The following is a 24,334-nucleotide window of genomic DNA, read 5'->3' as shown; positions in this document are numbered from 1 at the left end:
CCGTGACAAAGTGGTATCAGAGCTTAGGTTTAATCTGTGTAATATGGAGCAAGTGTCCTATGATAGGATTACAATTGTATAAATAGAAGCGCGCCTATTTGTACAAATTGTGGCACTATCAAAGGCCTATAGGATTGTCATCTTTGTCCTTTATGTCGTTGTTGTCATCTGATTGTTATCATGAGACTTATGCGACTTCTTACCACTTGTTTCCTTCCCTTTGTAACCAATCTCGGCTTATCCTCTAATAGATTTAAAGTTTGTGGAATTTCTTCATGGAAAATGGAATATTTTGAGTAATGATACATATTATGAATTGATATTTTACCCCACTTTTATCTACCTTAAGACATTAAATTATTATGTTGTTTTAGATTTTGTTCGATCTTTAATTGTTATGATCTATTTGAAATGTGTTTATTTGGTTTCTGGTTAAACAAATATTAAATAAGTTTGCTAATTATAATACGGATGATGGATAATTGATTTTAAAGAAACTAAGTCCGTAGCATGAGTTTCTTTGAGAAAAGCTTTGTGTTTGCCCAAGATTATTGAAATTTCTATAGTTGAAATTAACATTTGAATGTTAACCAGATTGAGTGCTAAAGTTCTATACTTGGTATAACTGGTTGTATGGGAAACATGTTTGAGCTTCACTCAGGGTAGGATGTTCTTGTCTATATGTTATTAAGTGAATGCATCTCTTAGATTATAGGTGATTTCTAGTTTTATAGACTTGCTTGCTGAGCTTGTGAATCATGGTGATTATGAAGCATTTGATGATTATTTTGAATGTGTTAAATTATAGCTTACCTATGAGTGTTAGTCAATGATTAGATACTTGTTTGTTGATTCATGTCACTTGATTAGTGATTATTACAGTAACTAACAAAACAAGTAAATAATTTTGGTTAATTATTTTTTTTTTGAGAAATCCATAAGGATATTGGTTGTTTCTGCTGTAAAGGAGTTAATAATATTATTTGTTGTTGAATTGGTGACTAACGTGACTATAATTGGGTGAATCTTGGTTGTTATCTTGTAAAAATTTCTATTGAAAGGAGGTAATGAACACTCTTAATTATTTGTGTTGTTATTGGAGATGATATGCCTGATTTGTAGTTATATATGGCAGATTAATAGATGTTTTGGTTTCTCTGATACGATGAGGGTTTGATAATTTCAAATTGAAGTTTGTCATGATAAACTTGTGATCTGAACAATAATTTTGTGACACACTTGAGCATCTGAATTTTTTTCCTTGAAAATTAATTATTTTATTGACTAGGAAAATTGTTCCAACTCTTTCAACATACTGTTCTAACTTCTACTCAATATTTTTTCATTGGTGGTCCATTACATGTGACACTTAACATAAAAGTTAGTTTTTCTGGTATGCACTATAAGATTTATGTAAAAATGTTTAGTATTGCATTCACACTCTCAATAAAAATGTTTACTGACTTTGCCTTATTTATTTTTCTTTTTTTTTTTTACATTTTTTTAAAAACCTAATTAATTTTTAACCTATCAAAACTATCAAGTGTTGTGCTTATCATGCAATTTGCATCTGTGCTATGTGACTGTTTCTTTTATATATAGAATTACCGTGTTTCCATTTTTAGAGTGGCACATTCCCGACAATTTTTGGATGAATGTTTATTTTGCTTTGCTTTGTTTGTGGGTTCAGCTTGTCTGTTCACATGCTGTGTCTATTTATATTTTTTCTTTTCTCCTTTCCTCTAGTTTAAACTATTATTGTACATGCAATACCTTTTTATGTCTATTATTCATACTCATGAATTTTCTTTTTTCTCTGCCCAATTTGTTGTGGATTTGGCTTGTTTCTTCATTTTTTCCCTTAAAATGCTCCTAGCTTGTAGTTTTAGTTGTTGTTGTACATCTTTTTATTTACCTCTATGGCATTTGCCCTTACAATTATGTTCTTGTACGTATTTAGAGAGCTGTATTGTGTTACTTTGTAGTGACACACCGACGGTTTCCTTGGTTATTAAGTAATGTCAAGCATCATAAATGTTTTTGTCAATAAGCTATTTTTGTTACTGTATAATTTTCTTAAATAATGGTTGTGAAATGAATTGAGTTGCAAATGGATGTTTGATTCAAGTCTATCATCGCTTATTGGGTGCAAATGCTTTATATGCTTCTGGTGATTGCATGATTGCAGACTATGTGCTCTAGTGTAATAAATTTATTAGCCTGTCCTTTTACAGCTTGTTGAGCTTTGATTTATTTGTTTTAATAGTGAAAGGCAGTGAGATAAATTAGTTTTGTACTTTTGGCAGGATCATCTTGGCTGATAGGATTGTTGATTTTGTTATGTAGTTTTAAATTCTGGTGATATTTAGTAGCTGGGTTTTGTATTTAGTTACTCCTTCCTACTGATGGTTTCAAAAAAAAAAGGGGGGGTTTCTTTTTCTGATTGTGTTTCATTTGGAGAATCAATATTTTCTATAACCTCATTGGATTTATTGGGTATCCAACTATGTCGCGGATTCTACTTTGTTTGCCCAATAAGGATTTTAATTTGATTAAAGAGTCCTTACATTGAGGGTTTTGTGTTAAGTTGTTCCTTTTTGGCCAATTTTTTTTCGTAACAATCACAGTGTATGTCGAATATTGTCTGTTAGAAAATTCTGAAAATTGACTGTTTCATTACTAGTACTTTTGAAATATAAAATATTTGTTGTATTTGAAATTATACGTTTTGAATTGGTTTGGGAGGCTCGTATTAGAAAACCGTAGTTAACGACGGTTATGACGTTAACTTAGATGCATCTAACTCAGACTCCAGCTAGCAGGGGTGTTGCTAGCCTAACGTGTAGGCCACACGTTAGATCTGTTATTCTGTTAGGATACACAAGATGAAAGGGCTACCCATAGAGGTGGAGCCGCCCAAGTGTGGACTTTTGATTTGATTTCTGTATGAGAACTCCCTTATTGATTCACTTATTATAATCAACTATTATTTTCTAATTAAAATTACTTTGATGATAATGTTTGTATAGTCTCATGTCAATTATAGATGTATTGTCTAGTCACTGAGTTGCAAAACTCACCCTTTTTTTTTTCTAAAAATATTTTTCAGGAACAAATATTTGACTATGTGAGACTTTCTATTCAAGAATAACAATCTGCAATGAGAACTTATTCTTTGTCGAATTCCTAGAAATGTATGCTCCATATATCACAGGCAGGATTCAAGCATTCTTAGTTATTTTAATTTTTTTGTTAAAAATATATAACTATTTCTTTTAGAATTTGTAAAATATTTATAACTTACTTATTCAACTTATATTTGATTATGTTAGGCTTGCTATAGGATTATTTTCCTGAGCGTTAGTCATGACTCTTTTTGGGCCGTGACATGATGTTTCAAGTTGCACATGACAAAAGATTTAAGGCTTATGAAGGAAAATGTTCATTGGAGAATAACAAAATCTTTCAGTGGTAAAACTACCTTTTAAACAAACACACTACAACCATTTATCATGTTTTTAAAGTACAGATGTAGGTGTAGTGAATTCACCTTTTTACCCTATTTTTCTGATTGTATATGAGCAGCTGTAACTTGATACTTTTCTTTTCATTTTGTCACGTGTCAATGACTCCAGCTATACACTTGTCAAGTAAATAAACATACACTAGTTGTCTTTTATAAATACATAGATGTTTTTATCAACAATTGTCTAAAATCATTACTAAAATCTTTCACCACAATTATAAAACTGTTTTATTATAGTGGATAATATTTAAAAATTGTTTTTAAAACACAAATATAAAAACAGTGAGGATTAAGGATACAAACTTATTTGATAGTTGAGATGGGTACATTACAGATAATCTAGTTTTTATCCCAAACCAAAAATTAAAAAAAAAAAAGTGTTTGTCCTCGTAATAAAATTGTAATGACTATTTAAATGAAGTTGTCCATCTATCTTTATGTAAAAATGATAATTAAGACTCATTCAATAATTGACATGATTGATTAAACTACTTAACATAATATATGTTACCATCTTTTTTTGGGTGTGAATATATAGCACCATAAATTGTCTTGTAGAAGGTTAAGTTCGATTGGTAAGATCTCTATGGAATAGTATAATGGAATTTACACACACTCTATTAGCTAGTTTCTTTGCTCCCAATAATATGATGAAGAATCAATGTGCATAGGATAGAGGTCAGACGAAGATGAAGCAATCCATTGTTCTTCAACAACATTATGTGACACATTATTGTTGGCCTCATTTATTTTATTTTCTTCCTTTTGATAGTAATATTGTCGCATTGCCTCTAACTTCATCTCATCCATTAATTCACTTTGATCTGAAACAAATTCTGGAACAATGGTTTTGCCTTCAAGCATGCTTAGAACTGAAGACATGGAAGGCCTAAGATTTGCAGTCGCATTGGTGCATAAGAGAGCAACTTGGATCATCACCATTACTTCCTCTTCATTGAAATCTGAACCTAACCTTCGATCAACTAGCTCCATGAGCATGCCTTTCTCTTTCAACAAATGTGCCTGCGACAAGAACAATAATCATTGAAATTTTATATTTTTATATGTATAAATGATTTCTTGCATAATTATTTTTTCGTGTACGGCAAAAAAAAAAAGTAAAGAATGGAGAACTAGATTGTAATTTACATACCCAATCAAGAAGATATAACACTTCCTCCTTTGATCGATGAATGGTATTAGCCTTTCCACTAATAAGTTCCAAGACAACAATTCCAAAACTATAAACATCTGCTTTATCAGTCAAATAACCATTCATTGCATATTCGGGTGCCATATATCCACTGCATAATTAAAATATACCATGATAAGAATTAGATGTCGACATATATATTTCTTAGCGGATAAACAAAAACATTACTTTGTTACTCTACATTTTATTTTGATAATAAATATTTTTTATGCATTCAAAGAAGAGAGTAAGAAATTGTAACTCACTATGTCCCAGCTATTCGAGTACTAATGTGAGTAGCATCCTCTTCATGGAGTTTGGCTAAACCAAAATCAGAAATTTTTGGATTTAAATTTTTGTCGAGCAACACATTAGTTGCCTTAATATCCCTATGAACAATTTTCAATCTTGATTCCTCATGGAGAAAAGCCAAACCTCTAGCAATACCAACACAAATCTTCTGTCTCGTTGGCCAATTCAATTTTAATTCATTCTCTTTGGGCCCTTTGTAAATGAACAAAAAAAAAACGAAAATAAGCATATATGTTGTTCATTTAAGAAAAATGAAAATAAAAAATAAAAAAGCATATAATTAGGGAATGATTTACCGAATAATGCATACGCAAGGCTATTGTTTTCCATATATTCATATACCAACAATAGTTGATCTCCCTCAACACAGCATCCATAAAGTTTAACAAGACAAGGGTGTTGTAATGCTGAGATCATTGCTATCTCATTGATGAACTCACGGTTTCCTTGCTTTGATTTAGACGAAAGTTGTTTGACTGCTATTATAGTGCCATTTGGTAAAATACCCTACATTATTTAGAAAAAGAATAAATTATTTTTTTTTAAATTAAAAAAATCCCTAACATTAATCTCTATCAATTTTATTTCTGATATTTTTAATCATTTTTAATTTGTGAGGACGACGAGGAATATGGGAAAAGAGGAGAATGGTGGTGAGAGAGTGAGGTGATTGACAATGATGAGAAAAAAAAAAACATAATATTGAAAAAAAAATTATTGATAACGAATAGAAGAATAAGATTGAAAAATTTGTCGAAATTATTGGGAATGAACTTTATAAGTTAAATGTAAGGAGTATTTTTAAAATTTTTCAAAAATTTTTAGAAACAAAAAACATACTTTATTGTAATTTTTAAACATGTGCAATGTTTTGAACATAATAATCAACGATGATATATAATGGATAGTAGGAGAGAATACCTTATAAACAGGGCCAAAGCCTCCTTCACCAATTTTATTGGAGATATTAAAGTTGTTTGTTGCTGCCTTAATTTGATGCAAGGAAAATAGACCAGTTTGTAAATCTAAATTTCTTAGCTCTGCTTAAGAAGCACTTAACAAAGTGAGATATATTATATGGGAAAATTTAAATAACATTAAAAGGTTTAGATAAAATAACTCTACTCTATTACTAAAATAAAGGGTATGCTGTTTTAATTAATTAGAGCTATATTATACACATAAGCCATAACTTTATTCGAACATTATTTGCAAGATTGTTGAATGATTACTCGTCTAGTTTGATTGGTTAACAAGCTTAGTTAGTTACAATTGTATTTCAAGTTATTAGGTTTGTTATAGCAAACTCTTTACAAATTCTGTTTTTCGTTGTTATTATTATTTAAAAATGTTATTTATACACTAAAATTATTTGTAAAAAATAGTTGTCATATATTTAAATATAAATATATGTGTTATTTAACTTATTTTTAATATGTATTTTATATTTCAATATGTATTTTATATTAGTAACTAATTTTAATAGTTAATTTTAGTATACACATAACATAGTTGATTATTATTAGTAGCCCATATAATAAGGTTCACTTGAACTTTGTAATACACTAGTATAGAAAATATGTAATTAATTTATGTCAGGTTTACTAAATTTGTCGCTAAATACGATAGAAATATCTGTCAATAATAACTAAAAGAACGATGAGTTTGTGAAGTTTGTTGTTTAAAAAAAAGTATAACGGCTATTTTAATATTTTGGCACCCTGGTTCCTATCGGATTATTCCTTAGCAATTATTTAAAAAATTTATGTAATTTTTTAAAAAATGTGTAACATTAATTATAATAAAATGTATACTTTTTAATTAAAGAAAAGCAACCTAGTTAAATATATAATTTTCTACTATATATTAACAAAATATTTTCTGTTTTTTTAATAAATAGGTATATGTTTTATTTTGAGATAAATATTATAAAATCAAAGGTGTGTCAAATATATGCCAAAAAAGATCCTTTAAATTATAAAAATTTTGATATTATGTCATGATACTATTTTTGTTAAAAATTTAAATTAATAAAAAATATATAAATAATTATATTTCTGATACTATATTTTTTTGTATTTATAATTGTTAAAATCACTGTTCCTTCTCATTGAAGAAATGAAAATGCATAGAAAGAATCAAGCAGATACATATAGGATGAATGTATATTAACTATTAAGATGAAAATGAAGCAGAGCTTGGAATTCTTGAGGTAGAGTTATTAGAGCTTAAAAGATGAGTCACTTTCCCATGCCTTATTATTACACATACACAAACTCTCTTATAGAGTAGCTATTCTCCTAGCTCCTTTTCTAACTAACTCAACTAACTGCTGAGCTGGCATCTAGGAGTAACTAACTTATACTACTTGTGACATCAAAGAGTTATATTAGAAGATAAATTAAAAAAAAAAAAAACAGAAATATAAATATATTTTTTATCTTAACTTTATAATTTTATCCTAAAATATACTTATCAAACACATACAACTCGGATAATAATTTGGCTAACATAGCCTTTGTTTAATGGAGGCCACTCAGATAAACACGCCTAAAACGTCTTTTTTTAAAGATGTCTTTATGTTGTGTTTTAATTGGTTTTGGTACAATTTATTCGGTGTTCCTCATCACATATTATTAAATTCCTCAAAAGATTTTCTTTCCAAAAACAATAAAAAATATTTAATTTGGACTAAAACAAAAAAGGTAATAGATTAACTATTAGATTTTTTTTAAAAGATTATTTACATAAAAAAATATATCACATTCATCAAAATATATATATATATATATATATATATATATAAAACAAGCTCAAGCGTTTAAAAATTTTTATAAATAAAAAAAATAATTAATTTATATTCATACAATATATAAAATAATTACTATATTATTATTATATTATAGATTAAGATTCACTAATTTAATTTTTTTTATTTTTAATATAAGTATTAGAAATAAATAAAATTTTTATAATTAAATATAGTGTAACAAAATATATATAATATTAATTAGTTCTTAAAAATTTTAAAAAAATAGTTTCTCATTTTAGTAAAATAACTATTTATTAAAGTAGACAAATTAATTATTTTCTTCTCATATACGATTTTTTAAGACATAAAAGTAATTAATTAGGACATTGGTTAAGATAATTAAAGTCACTATTTCATTAAATTTTTAATTTAAAGAAAAATCCTAGTTAATTTTGATATAGAAATTTCGAATTTAAAAACATTGATAAAAATTATGTTGAATTTTGATTTATTTGATTTTCATTTAAATTAATCACTACATAAGTTAAAGTTCTGTTTTGAAGTTATATTCGAGCTTTAATCTGATTTTTAAAGTTTCAATTTACTTAGTTTGATTTTTTAACTTAGGTATTCGTGACTCATATTAGGGTTTTAAGTGTTTAGTTGAAAATAAAAAATAAGGTAAAAAAATTTCAATTGTCACATCAAATAGTCGCTAGAATGTATAATGTAGCAGTCGTTAGTCCATTTCAGCATGTCGTTAACGATTTTGTGAGACAGTGACAAAAATAAGATTAGGAACCAATGTGAGTCATAACTATTAAGTTGGGAGACATAATTGTTAGAACTGATTAGGAACCAATTGGGAGACATAATTTGTTGTTGCTTGATTAGGAATCAATTGTGAGTCATAACTATTAAATTGAGTAAATCGAAATTTTTGAAATTAGATTGAAATATAATTGTTAGAACTGAACCAGTGATCGAACCGATGATCAAGTTACTGGTTCACTGGTTTATTGGTTCAACTGATAAATCACTGGTTGAACCGATAAAACTGGTCTCACGTAAATATAAAATATAAAATAGTTAAAAACTTAAAATTAAAATTTGAAATACATATCTTCACTAACATTTTATGAAAAATCAAGTCTCAACTTCTAAAAATAACTAATATAAAAAAAACCATAAAATTTTAATACTACAATAGTATCTTATTTTGACACAATAAAAAAATAATTAATTCACAAAGCCTATCATCTAACTATAATATCAGTAGATTTTAACACTAACATCAAAACAAATAACCTTAATCACAATACTAGCAATAAAATAGATCAAGTAAATTAATAAATTTTTAGTGAAATTTATATTTATATTAATAATGGTATATAATTAAAATATAATTAATTTTAAAAATAGAAAAACAAAAATTAAATTAAATTAGATATTTATGTATACTATATAATTAGTATTTGTCAAATATAGTACTTAGAAGTGTAATGGCTAAGTGGCAAGTAGAGCTTACTTTTGCTCCAAGGTTCTTGGTTCGAGACCTTGTGGAGACATTTTAAAAATTTTTTCAAGCAGATCAGTTTGGTTAGACCGGTTTGCACCGGTTCTTATCAGTTCACACCGATTTTATTCCTTAAACGGTCCAAAGAGTAAACTGAACTGGACTATAATCCAGTTCTAATTTGGTTCACTAGTTTTCTGGTCGAACCAACCGATCCAGTTCAGTTTTTACAACTATGGATATAATAATGGTAATTAAGTTGACCATTCAGTTGTTTTAATGGTAATTAAAATCTAATAATAGTTTATAATAAAAGAAACATTCTTTTGCAACAATAAACCTATAGTAATAGTTAGGGGTGTTCATAGATTAGATCATATCCATATAAATCCACAGTATTTATCCGTATCTGATCTGTAATTTGAGAATATGATCTGATCTGTAAGATGATCGGATTGGATCGAATCGGATCCACACTCTAATCAGATAGAAGTAAATATGTTTAAAAAAGTAAACAAAAAAAATTATTGACTTTTTTTTATAAAAATAAAATTTTTTTATATTTTTTATTTTATGGATATATTTGATATCTGATCCAAATATAAAAAGTGCGAATATCGAATTTGATCTAATAAGTTTAGTGCGGATTGGATCAAAATTTCAGCCATATCCCATCTGTAAACACCCCTAGCAATAATAACTAAAAAATTATAATGATTATATTTTTAACTAAGAGGAAGTGCAAAAAAAAAAAGTACTAAATACAAGAACATTTAATCAAATATTAAAAAAAAATTTTACTTTAAAACATACAGTTGGACTTTTTTTTGCTCATATATATATATATATATATATATATATATAATAATAATAATAATAATAATAATAATAATAATAATAATAATAATAATAATATGATAATTGCTTTGTATATCACACAAATATAAACGTTTTTTTTTCTATGATCTTAAAAAAGGTTTTGTAAGTCTCTAACTTTGTTGTCGATTTTTGTAGTGTTAGCTCTCATATTATCAATTTGATTCATATATAATTCGGATGATAAATTATTTGGTGACGTGCTTTCTTTTTTACTGTGATATACTTGTTTATTATTATTATTATTATTATTATTATTATTATTATTATTATTATTATTATTATTATTATTATGTACATTAAAAAATAACAGGCCAAATTATTGCCATAACATAATAGAAGTATGGAAGTTTATCATTCTTCTCTAATGGAGAAAATAAAATTCTTTTCAATAATTTATTTAACGTTTAGTAGAATAAAAATAAATTTTATTAGAATAAATTTTACTACGAGTTTAATATTTTTATTCATCATAAAATATTTATAGAATTACTCGTAGATAAATTTTGGAAAAAAGAAAAAAAAACCATGATTTTTAATTTTATTTTTAAATAAACTTTATTTTTAATTTTAAAATAAATTTTATTTTTATTTTTTAATAATATTAATTTTTTACCGTATATAATTATTCAATTATTTTTTAATCATATATAAATAAATTACTCTTAATAAGACTTTTTTGTGTTATTCAATTATCTTTTTTTTTTAAAAAAATTAATTATTAAAATAATTAAATTTTTCACAACAAAAATAATAAAAAATTATGAATGAAAAAAATTAACCATTCTAATACTTTTTTGTATTTTTATTCATATTTTAATTATAAACATAAATATAATTTAATTATATTATTTATGAAATGTGACTATAGATGTAGATAAAATTTAGTTATATTACTTATATATAGTTTTATTGTATTGTATTGCTTATAAAGTTAGATTATAATTATGACAACAGAATTGTTCTTGTATTTTTATATGTGTGACTAATTGGTGGTGTTAAAACATTACTCTTAATTATAAATAAGGTTTATAATTTAAAAAATCAAAGACTCAATTAAAAAGATACGAAAAAAATGATGTTAAAATATTCTAACTCTTTAAAATAAAAATATTCGAAATTTAATTAAAAATTATTTAAAATTTAAACTCAATAAAAATTTATATTCAATGTGTTTTGTATTAAATATATTTAATAATCTATTATATCATATTATATCATATTGGTTGAAATTAGTTTTTATAATGTTAATTTTTCAATAATACTTTATTAGAAAAAACCATCTTTTCAGAATTTTTTAAAAACTAATTAATATTATATATATTTTATTACAATATATCTTGTTATAAAAAAATTATTTATTTCTAATGCTTATATTAAAAATAAAAACAAAATTTAAATTAGTAAATTTTAATCTATAATATAATAATAATATAATAATTATTTTATATATTATACGAATAAAAATTAATTATTTTTTTATTTATAAAATTTTTTAAGAGCTTATATATATATATATATATATATTTTTTTTTTTGATGAATGTGATATATTTTTTTATGTAAATAATCTTTTAAAAAAAATCTAATAGTTAATTTATTACCTTTTTTGTTTTAGTCCAAATTAAATGTTTTTTATTGTTTTTGGAAAGAAAATCTTTTGAGAAATTTAATAATATGTGATGAGAAACACCGAATAAATTGTACCAAAACCAATTAAAACACAACATAAAGACATCTTTAAAAAAAAGACGTTTTAGAGGTGTTTATCTGAGTGGCCCCCTTGTTTAATATCATCAAAATCTCAATTAATTAACAATCAATTAGTTGAATAATAATAATAATAATAATAATAATAATAATAATAATAATAATAATAATAATAATAATAATGTTAGGTAGCCAAAACATTATAGACAATAAATAAAAATATATGATCAATAACATTTATACTTATAAAAGAGTGTAAATCACTCTCCAAACTTAATTGACACAATTAATTTTTTTCTATAACTATCTTTTCTCATTTAATTAACTAAAAGTCAATTCTAAATTTAATATGAATTAAATCTCAAAAAATACTCTTTTATTATTATTACATTCATAATTTTATAATTTTTTCCTAAATAAAAATTTTAAATTTTGATATTTGTAATCCTAAAAAAATCTCAAATCACCTCAATACATTTTATAAAAAATAAAACATCTTATATTTGATTAGTCTCTATTTATTAAAAATGTCCAAAATTGTTAGTTTTTAACCTACAAAATAAAATAATAAATAATAAATTAATACCAATTCATTAATTATAGATATTATGTATTTAAAATTATAGATGTTATACATATAAAATTATAAATGTTAAATTAAAAAATTTAACAACTTCTAATACTATACAACTCATATTTTACATATCGACTATTAAAAAAATTAAAAAATAAATATATAAACAAAAATTAAAAAATAAATGTTTAAAAATAATATTAACTCATTATATTAAAATCAATAAATAAGCATACATATGATATTAAACAAAAGATATTAAAATAATTAAAATTATGACCCATCACTCTGCACATATGAGATAATAATTTAAAAAATACAATAAGATACATAATTTAAAATTTTGTAATATTAATTGTAAAATTTTATTAATTATAAATATCATATATCTGAAATTATGGATGTTATTAACATAAAATTATGGATATTATGTGTATAAATTTATAGATGTTATGAATAAATTTGTCAATCGAATAAATTAATTTAAGAATTTGATAATTTTTTTAAATCCAATTATGATCAAATTTAAAAATATTTGTGTTAAAAAATAAGAATAAATTATTATTCCAGTTTAAAAAACATAAAACAAATATTACGTAAGTGGGATAATAAATTAGTAATTATTAAAAAAATTAATTAAAACTAATAATAATTAAAATTTAGATTACTCTAACCTTTACAATATTATGTAGGTGCAGCAAAAGAATAAGAAAAAGATAAATTAGTAGTTACGAACAAAAATCAATTAACATTAATGACTTTTAAAGTATATTATTATGATTAATTTTTAATGTAATAGTATATATAAAAATTAAATTATAAAAGACTTTATTAATATATGATATATTATATCTTAATAATTAAAAATATAATGTAATAAGTTGAGTGATAAGAAAATGAGATAAAAAAAAACTAAAATATAAAAAAAAATTATATAAATAAAATCAAATTAAAAAATATTTGAGTGAATTGTTTTAGTTTGTATACTTTATAATCAAATAGATACCTGAATGTATACATCAAATACACGCCTTCCTAGGCTGCTATATGTGGTGCCATTGATAAAAACGATCTCTGCAAAGTGGAGATTGACGGTGTAGTTTCCATTTGCCAGGCAAAACCCATAGTAAGTCAAAGAAATGGGAGAACCACGTGCCTTTGTATAAAGATCAACATCATCAACTATGGCAAGTTTGGTTTCATTTTCTTGGATAAGGTCGTACTGATGAACATTATCCATGAAATCACCACCAGTTGTACTAATTGCCCAATTTGATGATTCAACTGTACTTTTCTTAAATGGTACTCCCTTATATGAATCACTCTCATATGTTATCCTTCCTTTCTGTACACTACTATCTCCACCACAATTTATATGGAAAGAATAATAGTCTGCCAAATGAGAAACAAAAGTCTAAAATAAACTCATTTAACTCATATAATATATTATTTTTTACCTATAGTTCACAATTTAAATTTACCTAAACAGTTAAACTATTAAAATGGTATTCTAAAATTTATGTTACTAACAAAAATAATTCTAAAAGATAAAAATGATCAATAAAACTCCGAAATAATTTAAAAATATGATAAAAATAATAAAACATCATATTTTTAATAAATGACAAACCACTTGTAATGTTTTGTAAAAGTATTTGAATAACTATTTAAAAATTAACCAAAAAAAAAGAACAAAATTTGGTCTATATTTTTTTTTATTTTTTAAAATTTTGGTCATTCACAAAAAATAAGATAAAATAATTTTACTTAATATAAATATCAAATAAATTTTAAAGATAAAAGTATTTTATCTTTTTAGTAATACTTGTAAAAATCTACATAAAAAATTTAATATTTAAAATTATTTTTAAAAATATATTTAATATTTGATTTTTTTATTACGTTTTTAAATTTTTTAAAAAATTATTTATTTTTCGTATTTTTTACTAGTAACATAAACTATCAATCCTATTCTAGTAATTTATCCTCTAAATTCTCAAATTTAATTACATTAACTACCATCCATACCGTTAATAGTCAAGTACACAATAAATAAATAAACAAATAAATCACATCAACTTACATTTTGGGCATTTTTCTTTGCTTTGCCCACAAGAAAGAGGTCCTCTAAAGAAAAACAATGGGAAAAAAATTAGTTGTAATATAATTTTAATAGTGTATATAAAAAATTGGCTATTAAATCAATCATTTATATAAAACACATAATAGAATATAAAATATAAATTAAAAATAAATTAAATGTATTATACATAAATTTATAATAAATAATTTAATAACTAATTTTTTTATATACATATAATATTTTTATACGTCCATAAGTTTCACAAATAGGTAACGGAAATTAAAGAGAGTATAGATAACAATTACGTGTTGTTGCCTTTTGCAAAACTCGCAAACAAGTTCCTACGGTAAATAAGAAATATGTTAATTAAGCCTAATTAAGATAATTTCATGAAATATATATATAAAAGAAGGTGAAAAAAAAAAGAAAAAAGAAGCAATATTTCTTACATGTTTGACATTTGACATGTTACTGTTTCTGGGGAGTTGCTGAAGTTGTTATATGAAAGATCTCTGTGCACACGTTTTGTGTAATAATTTATTACTGGGAAAATCGCTACGCTTTTTACTTAAGAGGAAGTAGAGCAAGAACAAAGAGGAAAGGAAAGACCAAAAAAAAAAAGGAGGAAAGGAAAAAAAAAAGTATTTTCAGTATATTTTTTACTTCAAAAGAAGAATATTCAAAATATTTGAAAATAACAGAGATAAAATTCTAAAATTTTTACTGTAGAAATTCTAATATTATGTTATCAAATTATTTATTTTAAAAATTTAAATGATTAAGTAAAACCATATGAATAATTTATTTAACAGATTGGACTAATTAATTAAGCATAGGAGCAATTTATATAAGAACTCACATGGGTGCAGTCCAATCGGCGGGCACTTGTCCAGTGAGAATGTTTCCAGTTAAATATCTAAATGAAGAAACAAAAAAATAACAATATCAAAATTCAAAAGCCTTCAGTGCATGTATGATTGGATAAATGTATGAGTCATTGTTGAACCTACACACACATTATAAATTTAGTTTCGATTGATTAACATACTAAAAAATTTTATATAATCATTCAAACAGATTTATATATTTAAATAATAAAATTAAAAAGTTAATTATTTTTGTTGGTGTAATAATACACCATTAATTGTATGTGTAAAATTTGATACGTACATAAGGATTAAATTTATATTATTTATTATATATATATTTTTTCCATAGCCAAGAACGCATAGGCAGCATATATAGTATTTTCTTTTTAGAAAAAAAATGCATGTAGCATTTTCAAAATAATTTGAAGAAAAATAATAATAATAAAAAAATACTATCATCATTAGATGCAGTATTTCTAATTGGCTATACTATATGATAACGCAACTCAAATTTTCAAATTGACTATTTCTGTTCATATGTAGAAAATATTTTCTTATCTCCTTATATGTGCAGATAAGAAAATATTCTCTACAATATGTAAAACAAAATTTCTATATGTTTAATTTGCTTTCTTATGAATTACATGGAATACATATGTAATGTCAACTACTTTTCTTACATGTACTTTATACTTGATAGCGATGTAAGAAACTTTGGAATTTCTCCTCCTAATTTGTTATAGCTGAGGTCTCTGCAAGAAAAAGACAAAGGATCATAAAACAATTAATAATATATTCTTTTTATGACCAAAAATGATTATTTAGAGCATAAATATTATAAATAAGTGGTCCAATAATATTAAATTAGATAAATTCTGATACTATATTTGAAATAAAAATAAAATAATTCTATTCAATTCTAAAAGTAATTCATCAGTAATAAAATAAGATAGTCTCATACTTATAAATGATCTAAAATTATATTCTTAATATGAGCAACAAAAAATGTCCAAAAAGAATATCAGTAATGTAGCACTTACAATGTTTTCAAATTTTTAAAATTTCCAAGATACTTAGGGATTGTGTCATTAATGTTGCAACTCCTTAATATCCTAAGGCGCAAAAAAAAAAAAAAAGAGTTACACAAAAAATTAACGAAAGAAAAAATTAATAAAACAACCCTATTATTTATATACAACAAATAATTAATATATTTCAATATAAATAATTAATATATTTCGATATATACTATATATCACTCTGCACATAATATTTTGTCGATCAAAACCAAGTTAGAATAATATACTATTTTAATTTCAACTCACAATACTCCCAAGTTTGTCATATTATCGAGAGGTGGGAATTTAGACTCAGGTCCATTCAGGTCACTAATCCTCCTGCATTATTCATATTTGAGGCAAGGAATAACAATAAAATTTTAATAATAAAACAAGGAACGACTTTAATTTTGAAACTTTTGATGCTGTGTGGAACCATCATATCATATATGATATATATACTTACAAGTCTTCTAAATTAAGTAAATATGAAATTTCAGATGGAATTGGCCCAGTAAAACCACTCCCCTGTATTACTCTGTCACAATATGATTAAACTTTATATATATGCAAAGATATGAATAGACAAAATAACTAAGATATACATATAATTAAATTTTAGAAAAACAAATAATGGATCTCACAAATTTTCAAGTCCTGTCCATTTTTGTATGAAATTAGGTATTTTTCCTGAGAATTGATTATCACCAAGACGGCTGCCAATAAGAATAAATTAATTCAGAGAAAAAACCATATATATTGTAATACTAATATATAATTATAATTAGTCATTGAAGATAAAGAAATTAAGATAAATATAGGAAAGCTTACAGTTCCTTTAATGTGATTAGATTTGAAAATGTTTCAGGCAGTTCTCCAGTGAAATTATTAGAGGTAAGATGCCTGTAGCATTTAGAAATACCATACATACATACATATATATATATATATATATATATGAGCCGTTAATATAAAAATAAATATTAATATTTAGAGTAAAATATATTATTAAATCAAACATCAACCAATATTATATGAAAGTTCCAAAACTAAAAATATTACACGGATGTCCTCGTGAATATATATAAATCGAATTGATTAAATTTGAATTATACATTGTAGTATTAAATTGAATCAACATTAGAAAATAATATAAATCGAAATTATTTGTCTCGATTTACCAAGAAATAAAATTCGAAATGCAAGAGATATTTATTAAATTGAATTAAATTGATTCGATTTACTATATATGTTATATCAATAATAAATCTATCGAATCTAATTTATTCGATTTACTACTGAATGACACATATATAATAAATCGAATCAGCCTGATTTACTATATATCTCTTGCATTTTGAATTTCATTTATTGATAAATTGAAACAGGTAATTTCAATTTACATGATCCCCTATTAATTCAAACCATATTGATTCAATTTAATACTATAATGTATATTCGAATTTAACTAATTTAATTTATATAGATATATGCACGAAGACATCTATATATATAACGTTTTTTGTTTTGAAACTTTCATGTAATAGTGGTTGATGTTTAGTTTAATGATATATTTTACTCTAATATTTATGGAAGATTATTTTAATAAGTAAAATCATAGATTCATGATATTAAAACTTTAAATTGATAATAATTAAAATTAAATTACAAAATATTATATAGTAAAAGACTTACAGTATTTCAAGGTGTGGAAGAGACCCAAGAACTGAAAGATTTCCATAGAAATTATTGAACTCTAAGGACCTACGCAATTTTAGATTAAGCTATATACAATGAACATCTTCCTTAACGTTTAAAAAAAAAGACAGAAATTATTAAAAAATGGATAATCAAACCCTTACAAAGTTTTGAGAGTGGTGATGTTTGCTAGCTCCTTAGGGATTTCACCACTCAGTCCGTTTGCAACAAGTGCACTATAGAGTGAATGAGTAATCATACATATCATATAATATTTTGACTTAATTTGATGAACAAAATATAATTATAGAGCTATATGGATATTTAATTTATTAAGGAGAAGAACAAAATGAAGCTAAAAAAAGCAGAGAAAAAATTATTAATAGAGAGCAGAGCATACATTTTGGTAAGGTTCATCGTACCCCATTCTCTAGGAATCGTACCGCTAAGGTAATTGCGGGTAAGATTACTGTTAAAAATGACAAAACAAAATAAAATAAAATGCATCATAGTAGCTAGTGAAGCATTTGAGTAAATGCATGCATGAAAGATTGTTAATTATTGATCCTCATAAGTATGGTCTCCTACTTTAAAGAAGACATTTATTACATACATCTCTTGAAGGTATGGCAGCTTGACAAGTTCTGGAGGAAGTTTTCCTTGAAGATTTTGTGCACTCAGAATTCTGTTGATCATTTTATTTTTAGATAATAAATTATTAAAAAATAAAAAATAACTTGAAATTATAAAATATATATAAGATTAAATACTTTTTTTTTGTGTTTGAGATTTGAAAAAAAAAATTAAAATTATTCCCAAATTTTTTTTTATCAAATTCATTCTCAAAAATTATTTTAAAATTATTCTTATTTATCCTAATTTTATTTTATTTTTTGGCAAAATTATCCTTGATAAAAATAAAATAAAATAAAAACCCTTATCACCATAAAACTACACACACAATCCAAATCTTCCTTATTACTTTCATCGTATCTTCTAAATTTTCAATCTTCCATATCACTTCCACCATATTTTTTTAAAAATTGTCAAAATTTCTTTTTCATTCTCATTATCTCCAACAATAATAATAACAACATCAATAATAATTAATTTGTTTTAATAAAAAATCAAAACAAAATTTGAGAGAAAGAGAAGCGGAGAGAAAATGAGACAAAGTGATAGCAACGCTAATAGAAAAAAGAGAACTAAAATTGGAAGCAAGAGAGAGAAGCAAAAGTGGAAAGAGAAGAGGAAGGAGGACATGACGGGGAGCCAGGGAGCCGTTGTTGCCACTGGTTCACCAGGGGAGGGGGAGAGAGAGAAGAGATTGTTGCCATTGGTTTGTCGCTATTGCCGCTAGTTCGTTGCTGCTGCCACTAGAGTTCCACTGAGTGTGCATGTTGTTGCGGTGATACCAAACTCTGCCTGAGACGATGCTAATATCCTACGCCACCAAGTTCTTTCATGGTTCGTCAAACTAATTTGCCGTCGCTAAATCATTTGTGATTTTTAAATCGTGCCAAGCTTTCTCCATCCCTCTTTTCTCAATACTCCATTCTTTATTAATTCATAAGTCAAATTCAAAATTGAGTTTTACTTCTGATGATCCTTTGAATATCTGCTGTCATTATGTATTATTCTTTTCATTGTTATTGTTGTAAGACCCAGAATTTTCAAAAAATCTTATTATGAACTAATTTCAATTTATTTATTCACTAAAGATTTTATTTTCAAAAATTATTTTGTCTGTGTTTGAAATATGAGAGATCCCTTATACTGACAGTGGTGATGCTGCGGATTGTTTCTGATATGTGGTGATGGAGGTTGAGGCAGGATAGAATAGGTGTTGCCTAATTACTTTGATTTATGTATTGGTTGAATAGGAATGAGTGGGGTAAGTTGGGTAGGAAGCCCTTAGGCACGTACTTGGTCCTTTTCATTTCTTTAAATTAATCGCCTCACTGATTTGTAAACCAAAGGAATTTCTTTACGACCTTTCAAATTAAGTTTTTCCACAAAACTTTTTCAAAAGGTTATTTCAAGGATAAACTATTTTTATATTAGAATTAATTTCATTTGCAAGTATTTCTTTGCTTTGATGGTATTTCATTGTCTGCTGAGAACCTGCGAGGACGATGTTCTCACCCTTTATAGAGTTTCTTTTTCAATGATAGATTCAGGAAGCTTTTTTTTTTTTGTGACTGAAATAAATTAAACAAAGAAAAACAAAACAAACAAAATAAGGAACTGCCTAAATAGAGGGACAGTCCCGTTCAAGACTACTTTTAAACTCCTCCCAAGGTGAAAGAAGCTCCACATGCGAAAGTTGTAACTTCATCGCCATCTTTGCCATAGTATCTGCCACCGTGTTTGCATCTCTCATAATTAAACGAAAGTCAACCCGCCAATTCCAATGCATGATATCTCTTATTTTGAGCACCAGTTGATCAATAAACCCAAAACCATCTTGAGTAACAAAATTAAACCACACCAGTGGATCAGGAAGCTTTGGTGTGAGGCCGCGACTGATCTGCATATATATATATATATATATATATATATATATATATATATATATATTGTATTTTTTGTTGGTTTAGTTGATATTTTATTCCTCGTTATTTGTTATTTTCAGATTTTAGAGGGACAAGACTTGTATTTGAAAAATTTTGAATAAGTCTATATATTTATTATTATGCAGATATAATTGTGTGATTAATTGAATTAAAGTAAAGACTTTTTGATTTTGTAACTAAAGATTCAGTTTATATTCGCGAAAACTTAATATTAAATGATTATAATATAAAATTAAAATAGTAGATATAGGTAAGCTTAGACTTTAGTACGATTATGGGGTGATAAAAGTTAGAGTCTTACAATTATTATTTGGATGAAGGCAGGAGTGGCTGGTGCTGTGATGAGTTCAGATTAATGGATAAAAAATTAGGATTAGCGTAGAAAGAGAAATTTTTTTTAAAGGAATTATAATTATTATTTTTATTAGGGATAAATTTGTCTAAAAATTACATTTATAACATTAAAGATGATTTTAAAAACAAAAATACGATAAGGATGATTTCGATTTTCACCTAAAATTTTAGGGATGGAAAAAGTATTTAACCCTTCTTGATATTGTAATAGAAATGATAAAAAAGTATAGGTTTTCATCCTTGTGAAACCCTAAAGAAAAAAGCGAAATTTAATATAAGACAAATTAAAAAAAAAAAGAAAGCCTAAGTAAATTTTACACAAAATACAAAAAGATGCTCTTGCATAAAAGGATGTGTTTAAAATATTACAATTCATTTGTCTTTTTTATCCATTTAAATTATAGGAAGAAATAATTTTATGACACTATATATAATATTTTTTTTAGAGATCAATTTATTTTAAAGTGAATGGGTTGATAAGGTGAAAAAGTAAAAGTTTAATCATCACACTTAAATTAAGATAGTGCAACAAACATATGATAAAAGTTATAAACTCAATTACGATTAATCCCTCGCTTTATCACTTTACCCATCTTTTTTATTTTAGAATATCTTTTTTCTTTCACTAAAAATGAGAATCGGTATAAAGAATAGTTTAATAGTCCTGAAAAGGATCACAACAAAAAAATGTAATATAAGTAGTCTAATTTAATAGATATATCAATGATTAATTTTACAACTTGAATACATGATCTTAAGATCATTCGGAAATAACTCAACGATTGCTCTAGAATTTTTTCCATCAATTGGTATAAAATGTATCAAACAAAAAAAGAAAAATATTAAAATTTATTTGTTGTACTTTCTTTTTTTCCAGGACTTATAGTTTGATTATAAAATTTTTTCAACATAATTTTATTTAATAATTTTTGTTTTGAAAGCTTATAAATTCATTGCAAATTTTTTTCAAAAATTTAATTATTCTATTATTAAAATAAATAATAAATAAAAGATATCAACTATCGATTGAACGGCCAAATTTTCATGTATGAGCTCAAGTACATTCAAGGCCCATTTAGTTTGAATAATCTTCTAAATCCCAAACTTTTTATTCAATGAAAGATCTCTTGTTACCTAAAAAAAAAAAAAAAATCTCTCGTTTGGAGAGCTTCTCGTCTGCCGACAGGTAGCATTTTTTAAGTTGTATAGTTGTGTAATTATTTATTTATTTTATTTAACATTTTGTTTTTTATTGTGTTCTTTGTAGCTTTTTTCCCCTCTTATAATTGCCATTTTTTTTTCAAATTTATAGTATTTTTTTTTAATTTCCAACTTTTTTTACTATTATATCTTTTTTTTTTCTTTTATTATCTCATTTTTTCTCTCTCTCGAGATATTTTTAGGAGTACCCCCTTCTCTTTTTTTAGTTCTTTTATGGACCACTATATTTACCTATTAATGAATAATTTTTATCTTAGAAAAAAATTATTAAAAAAATTTATATATAATTATCTTTATATAAAATTATTGATAAAATAATTAAATAATTTAACATATTTAATTAAATTATATATTATTCAATAAATTTTATTAATTATTAATTTTACATAAAAATTATTATAAAAAACAAATTAATTAAGTATAAAAATAGTATTGTTTATATTCTAAAATTATTTTTTCAAAAAATTTTAACGTACAAAAAAAAAAAACATAAATAATATCTCTAACAGTCCATGTATTAAAGTATAATACTAGAAATGATGGTAAAGAGACATTATATACATACATGGCAATGATATGGCAGAAGTTGTCATGAGCAATGGAGCAATCACATGAAACATTAATTATTTCTGATGTTGAGCGAACTGGGTTTGAAATAATCCCCCCCTTACTGCATGGATCTATGTTCTTCAAGTCCCAACCGAGCGTTTTTTTTATTTGCTTCAGAGCTTCCACTAAATTCAAATATAAGAGAGTTGTTTTATGCTTGATTCTCGGAAGAGATAAATAAATATTCTTATTACTAATCTGAATTCTACTTAAACTACGCTTACTTAAAGGATCCAACCGTTTGCACTAATCAAGATTGACACCTTGATAATATGTATATATACCTATTGAGGGGATTTAAGAAGAAGCTATATACATGTTTCTTTTCATAATTGAAAGTATCAAAAACTAAAATTGATATTCATATATATATATATATATATATATATATATATATATATATATATATATATATATATAATTAATAGGATATGGCATACCTTCTGTGTCTGGCAGCCGAGAAGTAGCTTCTATAGGATATAGCATGAAGCAAAGTGCAAGGAATGATGAAAAGAAGAAAAGTTTAGAGGAAGTAGTGATCATCGTCTATTTCATATGCTGATTATTAAGTCCTAGCTAGAAATAAAGACAGATCAGAAAATTTTCTATCAACGATATAACTTAGGCAGAAAAATGGAGTAGTATCTATCAGCTATTTGTGAATCGTGACTTTAGAATTTTAATGTGAACGTAATAAAGAGCTTGTTTGTTTGTGTCAGATATATAGAATAAAATTTTATACGGTTATTTACAATCATTTTAGTTATACATTAAAATTAATTGTTAAAATATAAAATATATCATTAAAAATAAGTTAGAATATATATATAAATATAAAAAAATAATTTTAATATTTAAATAATATTTTTAAATTTGTTATGTATTTTTTTATTAATTTAATTTTTTTTAAAATAATATTATAACATAATTTTAGATTTTTTATAATCGAAAGATATAGAGTTTTATTTTTTTAATTTCAAAAATAAATTTTAAAAAATAATATTATAACAATTTGGATAGACTTCTAAAAATTATTTTTTAAATAAATTTTTTAAAAGTTTTTTCAAAAAATAAAAATAATTTGATACTTAAATATTTTATGTAAAACAATTTTTTATTTGTTAATTATTATATTTTTGATAATAATATAAAAATATTTTTATTTATTTATTATATTAAAATATTTTTTAAAATAAAAAATTGTAGTTTACATTAAAATTTTTAAAACGTTAGTTCTTTTTTATTAAAAATCTTTTTTATCATTTAATACATCTGAACACACAAAAAATGTTAAAGAAAGAAATTAAAAAATGACAATAAATTGGTTGAGAATTGAATGGTCGGAACTCGGAGGAAAATGCCAAACCTTGAAGATTTTGATGTGAAAGAAATAAGAGAGCCAGAATTGG

The 24,334-nt window shown here is 24.5% G+C and overlaps 2 protein-coding genes across 14 annotated transcripts; both read right to left on the bottom strand.

Moving 5' to 3' along the window:
• Positions 1-3,985: 3,985 nt before the first annotated feature.
• On the bottom strand, positions 3,986-23,618 carry LOC112772198 (probable leucine-rich repeat receptor-like serine/threonine-protein kinase At3g14840). 13 transcript variants are annotated; one of them, XR_011876239.1, is made up of 22 exons: positions 23,366-23,618; positions 22,882-23,050; positions 18,779-18,850; positions 18,566-18,634; positions 18,330-18,401; positions 18,163-18,231; positions 17,299-17,370; positions 17,112-17,183; positions 16,934-17,005; positions 16,735-16,806; positions 16,450-16,521; positions 16,090-16,161; positions 15,400-15,456; positions 14,990-15,052; positions 14,846-14,881; positions 14,541-14,584; positions 13,464-13,849; positions 5,952-6,073; positions 5,327-5,537; positions 4,985-5,222; positions 4,680-4,830; positions 3,986-4,549 (listed from the first exon to the last, which is right to left on the bottom strand). XR_011876239.1 is itself a non-coding variant. In XM_025817092.3 (18 exons), the coding sequence occupies exons 1-18, from the start codon at positions 23,466-23,468 to the stop codon at positions 12,424-12,426; spliced, it is 1,584 nt and encodes a 527-aa protein (XP_025672877.2). In that variant the 5' UTR covers positions 23,469-23,618; the 3' UTR covers positions 12,409-12,423. The 13 variants fall into 13 exon arrangements, 9 of the variants coding, with proteins under 9 accessions (XP_025672877.2, XP_025672879.1, XP_025672880.1 ...); XR_011876240.1 differs by having other exon boundaries at positions 5,952-6,070; XR_011876241.1 differs by lacking the exon at positions 16,934-17,005 and having other exon boundaries at positions 5,952-6,070.
• On the bottom strand, positions 4,151-5,447 carry LOC112772200 (probable leucine-rich repeat receptor-like serine/threonine-protein kinase At3g14840). Its single transcript, XM_072224892.1, has 4 exons — positions 5,327-5,447; positions 4,985-5,222; positions 4,680-4,830; positions 4,151-4,549 (listed from the first exon to the last, which is right to left on the bottom strand). The coding sequence occupies exons 1-4, from the start codon at positions 5,445-5,447 to the stop codon at positions 4,151-4,153; spliced, it is 909 nt and encodes a 302-aa protein (XP_072080993.1).
• Positions 23,619-24,334: the final 716 nt, after the last annotated feature.

This window comes from Arachis hypogaea, chromosome 18 (genome assembly GCF_003086295.3).
Source record: "Arachis hypogaea cultivar Tifrunner chromosome 18, arahy.Tifrunner.gnm2.J5K5, whole genome shotgun sequence".
NCBI lineage: Eukaryota > Viridiplantae > Streptophyta > Magnoliopsida > Fabales > Fabaceae > Arachis > Arachis hypogaea.
The sequence above is the reverse complement of the archived record's forward strand: the minus strand, read 5'-3'. Positions and strand labels throughout refer to the sequence as shown.